The sequence below is a fragment of the Papaver somniferum genome, chromosome 3 (assembly GCF_003573695.1).
Source record: "Papaver somniferum cultivar HN1 chromosome 3, ASM357369v1, whole genome shotgun sequence".
Lineage (NCBI taxonomy): Eukaryota > Viridiplantae > Streptophyta > Magnoliopsida > Ranunculales > Papaveraceae > Papaver > Papaver somniferum.
Genome location: NC_039360.1, coordinates 140,512,360 through 140,519,955, shown reverse-complemented (window position 1 = coordinate 140,519,955; position 7,596 = coordinate 140,512,360). Strand labels below are relative to the sequence as shown.

Below are 7,596 nucleotides of genomic sequence, written 5' to 3'. Positions count from 1 at the left end.
GTACCAGTACGCGCACTGTCGGAAGTTCACATCCCGTGAATTTCTGCTGGAGTTTGTGAATTGAAAACAAACTTATTCCGGGTACTTAAGTCCGCGTACCAATATGCGTACTTAAGTGGATTAGTTTCTAAAAACGATTATTCGTGAAGTTAAACTTATATAAACTAAGGAATGCATACTTGCAAACCGTGTCTATAAAGTTCATGAATTGATTCGAGTGAATCAAATCGTTTTTGCTTCGATTGTGTCTTATATACTTCTATGAGATGTAAGAAATTGAACAACTCTCTAACTAGTTCTCTTGAGTCATTTGAACTAGTTATGGTTAAGATGAATATGGTTAATATGAAAGTGCTCATATGGTTAACCATTTGGTTAACTACTGTTGGACCAACTAAACGTACATGTTTGGGTACGGTTGCACAAACCTAGATAAACGTGCATTTCATTTGTGTGTAACAAGATAAGTTCGATCTAACGGTTGAAAGATATTAACTTGAATCTAATCAAGTTTTAATCTAACGGTGAATATTGAATGTTTTGTTACTAAGCTAACACTGATTCCAAACCCTGATTTGAAAGATTATATAAAGGACAACTCTAGCAACTGGGAAACCTAATCCCCACACCTCCTATGTGATACTAGTTGTATTAGCTAGAGTCGATTCTCTTTTAACCTTAGTTTTCTATCGAGACCCTGTAGGTTAACGACTTGAAGACTTCATTGGGATTGTGAAGCCAGACCCAACTATTTTCTCTGTAGTTGCGTGATCTGATCTTGCTGCTTCTATCGTATTTGAGTACAATCGTAAGATTGGTTTGAGATTAATTTCTCCGATAGGCAAGATAGAAAAGTAGTCACAAGCACCTTCGTCTCATCGTTTGTGATTCAACAATATCTTGTTTCGCTAGTCGATTAAGATTATTGTGAGGTGATCGATAATTCTAGGTTGTTCTTCGGGAATATAAGTCCGGGTTATCAATTGGTTCTTGTTCACCTTGATTTATCCAAAGACCGAACAAAAACTCGTAGGTATTTCCGTGGGAGACAGATTTATCTATTACCGTAGACTTTTCTGTGTGATACAGATTGTTTATTAAAGTCTTCGACTTTGGGTCGTAGCACCTCTTAGTTGTGGGTGAGATCATCTAAGGGAATCAAGTGCGTAGTATCCTGCTGGGATCAGAGACGTAAGGAGCGCAACTGTACCTTGGATCAGTGTCATGAGATTGATTGGGGTTCAACTACAGTCCAGACCGAAGTTAGTTTGCAGTAGGCTAGTGTCTGTAGCGGCTTAATACAGTCTTTGTTCAATCTGGACTAGGTCCCGGGGTTTTTCTGCATTTGCGGTTTCCTCGTTAACAAAACTTCTGATGTCTGTGTTATTTCTTTTCCGCATTATATTTTGTTATATAATTGAAATATCACAGGTTGTGCGTTGAATTGATCAATTAGGAAATCCAACATTTGGTTGTTGATTGAAATTGATTGATCCTTGAACATTGGTCTTTGGTACCGTTCAAGTGATTTCTCTTGTATTCAATTAAACTCGCAAATTTCTATTTGCTTGAGTAAGTATTGAATCGAGAAAGTGAAATATAACTCTTTGATATACTTTTATTAAGATTGAGTCTGACTGTCTAGTTGATTCTCTTAAAAGTATATTGGAGTTTGTCCATACAGATTGCTAAGCGAAATATTGGGTGTGGTTGTTAGACCCCCGCTTTTTCAGAATGAGTTGATGGATATTTACCTTTTCTTGGTTGGATCGGGGATCGTCGGAGAAGAAGATAAAAAAAAATGATTAGGGTTTATGGAATTTGGAAGGATTAGATGAGAATAGAAAGTTTTTTTTGCTTAGGTTTTTATGTTTTTTATTTTTTACTGAAAATGGTAAGGATTATTTATACGGGTTAGTAGAAGGATTATTTTTGGGACTAAATTAGTCTTTTTTTCAAGTTTGACACCCCATAACCATTTATGAAAGGTGGGAGAGGAATTTGGTAGGCCCCAAATAAATGCCCTAGGCCCCAAACTAGGATGGATATAGGCCTATTCCTATGCACATGCCAAACAACTTATTTTTCCACTTTAACACCCACTATGGGTGTGCCAAACATATATGCCCATGTGCCTGGAATAGCAGTTAGGCATACACGACAGAGTCTCTAACAAGCGATAGAGCGTCCATCGCTCGTTGGTCATTCCAGCACCAACGATAGTCACTCCGTCGCTTGCTTTGTTGATCATCGCTCATCAGTTCCTCATCCAACGGCTATAACTTCCCCCCTCTATAAATATCCAGTTTCAAACTCAATTCAACCCACACCAGAATTTCTCAATCTCCAATTCTTTTCATCACTCTTCCAATTCTTCAAAGAGCATGTCTGATAATATGAACATGTTGAGTTCATAGCAAACCAACAGTTTGCCGAAAATCAAAGAGTTGTTAATCGAGCCAATGTGCAAAGTCGAATTAGGAGACGATTAGCAAAATTTACTACTGAGGAAGATGAATGTATTTGTGGGAGTTATGTTTCTTTAACTGAGACTGTATTCGCAGATACATTCCATCCCCAAACATATTGGGATAGATATTTGGAAAATTTCAACAACAAACAATGAACCTCAATAATTGTGACGTTTCAGGGTTGTCTCATCGCTTCACTGTAATGAATAAGGAAATTAGCAAGTATCTTGTTATACTTCGGTAAGAAGGTCCAAACATGAGGGATGGTGAAACCATGATGGAACTTGAACAAAAGTGTCGTGCAGAATATCGTCGCATCAACGGAAAAGACTTCCAATTTGGAAGTTGTTTCGAGATTTTAAGAAGGCTGCCTAAATATAATCCAATATTTATGTTTTAATTTCTTAATTGTCAACTTAAGTCTAAGTTTAAACTAAAATGTACTAAGATTTAAGTTTAAGTCTAAGTTTAATGATATGTTCCAATTTAAGTATTAAGTTTTAATATTTTGTCTTACTTTATTTTAAACTAAAATGTTACTCTAATTAAAATGTAAGATTGAATTAAAAATAGAATTAAGCTTAATTTTCAACATTACGAGTCAAATTCTCGTATTCATTAAACTTGAAATTTCATTAATAGTCATTTTAGAAGACATAAAACGAAACAATAATAATTTGAAATTTAGACTTTAAAAATAAAAATTTGGGACAATGTTTCTACATCTTGTTTATCTTCTTCATTTCACGAAATTTCCAATCAATGCGCATATGAACGGAGTTTCCTTTGTTTATCTTCTTCTTTGTCTTCAAATTTGTTTTGCCTTGATTTTCCTTGTCTCGGACTTTTCTTTGCCTTTTCTTAGTTGTAGTTTTGATTTGGTTGATATCCAAGACTTGAAGACTTCTTTGCTTTTTACCTATTTATTTATAACTATCGCATATCTTCTTAACAACACCTTCAAGCACTACTCCAGAAAAATCAAGTTGCGTTGCAGAATCAAGTTGGTTTGGGAAGAATTGAAAAAATAAATTAGATTGAGAAAGATAGAAATAGAAAAATTAGATTGGGAAAGAGAGAAAAAAATTTGTGAAAAGAAACTTTTGGTGTTTAAAAATTACCTATTTATAAACAACAAAGAACTAGCCGTTGGCACTAGACATTATATTGAGCTTGATATTCATAGTAGCGCTGGTGATAAAGACTTTATCGCTAGCGTTCATTCGCTAGTGACTCCGTCGCTATGTGGTTTCCCCACAGTGACGCAACTCGTTTACCATGCCGCCTGGTAAGTCAAACAGGTTTTTTTTAACTGTGCATAGGAATAGGCATAATGATACTTATTCTTGAGTTTTTCAGAAATTTCCACTTTCTATATACATAAGCTTCGTCCTCTTTTGTAATCTCTAATTCCGTTTTAGTCCTACTCATAACAACTCGCAGATCTCACGCAGGCAATGATTGATATTCTTTTCTTCTTATGAAGACAAAAAGGCATTCACAATTTTTTAAAATCAGCTTTTTGAGTTTAAAACTAGGTCGAAATTCTGACCAAATTTATCACAAACTAGCACGAAATTTTGGTTGCAGCACCAACCAGGAGCACGCAATTGACCCAATGTAAAATATTGTTTTGGAGCTAAAAAAAAAAGAACTGACATTCATGCCCACCTCCCTCAGACGATGACACTAACAGAATCATCTGATTCATCCCCTCACATATCACACCCTACTACGCCTCGTCCAACTGGTCCTGCAAACCACAACCGAAATAATTTATGTTGGTTATATCTTTGAATAACATATCGGAAAGAAAATTTGATAAATTTCAAGATAGATCTGGTGCAAGGACAAGATGAAATTTATGTTGGGTTACATCCTTGGATAACAAGCATCAGAAAGAAACTTGATAAATTCCAAGATAGATCTGGTATAAGGACAAGATGAATTTTGATGATGTAGTTTGTTAACAATTTAATCAACCTAATTAGTTGTATTGTGCAGTAATAAACATAATGATAACTACTATGTGAGTGTGTTCACCTGTGCATCAGATGTCCAAAGAGTGAGATTGTCCCTCAGAAGTTGCATGATCAGAGTGCTGTCCTTGTACGACTCTTCGCCTAGGGTATCGAGCTCAGCAATGGCTTCCTCGAATGCCTGTATGCAAAAGTAGTGTAATATAGGTCAAAGAAGTAGGAGGAAACCACATTTGTAACTACTGAAACTGTAAATACAGTTGAACAGGCAGAAACCCCGACCTGTAAAGGGTAAAAGAAGCTAAAACACTAAGAAACAAGACTGGTAAAAACTTAGAAAGCCACCATTAAAAATCCAGAAACCCACAATTAAGAATCCAGAAACCTCGAGAAAAGGTAGGCATGTGACAAATTGCATGTGAAGCACTTCATGTGGAAGATTCATATTCAAAGCAAAACTATCAAGATAAAGAAACATTATTCAATATAAGGGCTACTGCAACGCACATGCTATTTAACTTGCAAACAACATTAACATTCAAAGCTCCCTCTGTAGTCAGTACACCAATTGATATTTTGGAAGATCCAATACAACAAACACATCCAACAATCTAAAATATGGTAGCATAAACATTTCAAGTGTTATGATAGAATAATAAATAATAGACGTATTTGTAGTCCCCTACTGTTTCAGTAGTATAGGTTCTAGGGAGTGTCTACTAACCACCGTGCATGCATGATATAGATGCTTCAGGGAGTCTCAAATCATCTCAAATCATTGATGCATCAGTTCACAACAGGTAAAATCTGTAATGACAGATGTTGAGAGTAAAAGTTGCTAGCTCTGTAGTCCTATTATTCAATTTCCTAATTCAACACTTAAAAGAAAACTGTGTACCAATGGTCAGTTCAACACAAGAAAACCAAGTACTACGAGATTTCCCTTATAAAATGCATGGATAATGTTCAAAAAATTAACCACTATCCTACAGATAAATGTGGCTTGCAACAAATTCATATTTCATGTTTTTACCAAACTCTATAAAGAATCTGCAAACACTACAAATAAGACCCAGCCAAACCTTAAGAGTTCTGAGATACTGAAATGTAGTTGTGTGAGCCAATGCATGCACACTCCATGCTCAAGATCTCACTCTAGTACGACTTGACGTGTCATAACCCGTGAAATCATAAAAACTAATCAAAATTATTGTATCCTCTTATATATTGGAAGAGGCTAATATTCTAAGCATGAAAATAATCATATACTTGCCCGCAATCAAAACACCAAAATGTGATAGTAGCAAAGAGTAGAAAATGTTCAAACCTGTTTCGCCATGGTACAAGCTTTGTCTGATGAATTAAGAATTTCGTAATAAAACACAGAAAAATTGAGTGCCAATCCCAGTCTAATAGGATGAGTTGGAGCAAGATCAGTAACGGCAACATCCTTCAACAACAACAACAAACAATCAAAATCCATAAATCACATACGTCACAAGCATCAAACAACAATAGTTTCAGTTCGATTTCAGCTTACTAACAGATAAACTTAAAAAAAAAAAAAAAGAAACCCTAAAACTGAAAACGGAATTGAAATTACCTGAGCAGCCTTGTACGCAAGCATTGTATCTTCAGCAGCAACTTTACGCTCATCGTTAGCTTTAAATTCAGCCAAATAACGATGATAGTCACCTTTCATCTTGAGATAAAAAACCTTAGATTCACTAGCGGAAGCAGAAGGAATCAAATGATTATCAAGTAACTTCAAAATACCAGCACAGATCTGAGAAAGTTCAGATTCAACTTTAGACCTATACGTTTTAACAAGTGAAATATGTTCCTCGTTCTTTCTACTTTCTTCTTTTTGTTCAATCGATGAAACAATACGCCAAGCTGCACGTAATGATCCGATGACATTTTTATAGGCAACAGAGAGTAGATTTCTTTCTTCAACTGTTAGTTCTTCAACTGATGAGGATCCAACAACTAGTTTCTCCGTAAAACTAACCATTTCTTCATATCGTTCTGCTTGTTCCGCTATCTTTGCTAAGTAAACGTATTGACCTCTGTTTAGGGTTTGTGTTTCCATCGCCATTAGAGTAGGCGTAACAAAGATTGCAGAAGAAATATATAGAGAGAGAGGGACTATAAAAGAGTATTTAAGTAAGTAGTAGTAAGTGAGAAATTGAAATCCACGACTGCGTGCGGCGTGTATATGTATATAAAATGGGTCCGGAATCCGGGGACTCATGAATCTGACTAAAGCTTTAAGCAAAAATTTCTTACCGTCCATCTCTATTCATCCAACGGATACTATTTCTATGAGGTGGCATTGTATTTCACTCAAAACTGGCTTACCAAGCCGAGCCGATTACAATCAGTAACAAGTCTATCAAAAGATAATTAGATCTAATCGGTTTCCAGCCGATCAAATTTGTGCAAATCACAAAGATACGAAATCAATTGGGAAAATCTTCTTATTTTTAAATCTTCAATAGTCTCCTGTACCTGCACAATAATAAACTTGATTCATACTTATGATCGATCAAGCACAGAAAGGAGTCTGTTAACAATGGACGATTAGAGGAACATTAATCGCATGAATAGTTTTATGTACCTGCACAATATAAAGTCAATGTTTTATTATCATTTGAGCTATAATTGTCTAGAATAATGAATCGTATGAATGTGTTTCATGATGGAATCCTGTGTCCTAGTCTCTCGCAATATCGTTATCAACTTCTATTTAATTGCTAGTTTAATTTATAATTAGGTCTAAAATCGAGTCTTCACAAGTCTGAGTTGAACGAATCTTTTTACCACTTTTTCTACAATAACTAGTATAACCGTTGCCACGGTGGAAGGGCCGACCGAAGAAGAATCTAAAGATGGGGTTTGTCTGCGACTATTTTCGCTCTGTTTACAGAAAAGTGATACTTTCGCTCCGTTTCATAAAAATTGATACTTTAACCCCGTTTCAGAAAGTGATATTTTCGTTCCGTTTCGGAAAAATTGACACTTTCACCCCGTTTCAGAAAAAGTGATACTTTCGCCCCGTCCTAAAAAGTGATATTTTCGCCTCGTTTCAGAAAAAATGATTCTCGCTCCGTTCTAGAAAAGTGATACTTTTTCTGGAGCGAGAG

General features: G+C 35.7%; 1 protein-coding gene across 1 annotated transcript; it reads right to left on the bottom strand.

Annotated features, from left to right (window-relative positions):
* Window positions 1-3,917: 3,917 nt before the first annotated feature.
* LOC113357536 (14-3-3-like protein GF14 kappa) lies at window positions 3,918-6,637 on the bottom strand. The gene is made up of 4 exons (XM_026600975.1): window positions 6,054-6,637; window positions 5,778-5,900; window positions 4,515-4,631; window positions 3,918-4,224 (listed from the first exon to the last, which is right to left on the bottom strand). The coding sequence occupies exons 1-4, from the start codon at window positions 6,546-6,548 to the stop codon at window positions 4,204-4,206; spliced, it is 756 nt and encodes a 251-aa protein (XP_026456760.1). The 5' UTR covers window positions 6,549-6,637; the 3' UTR covers window positions 3,918-4,203.
* Window positions 6,638-7,596: the final 959 nt, after the last annotated feature.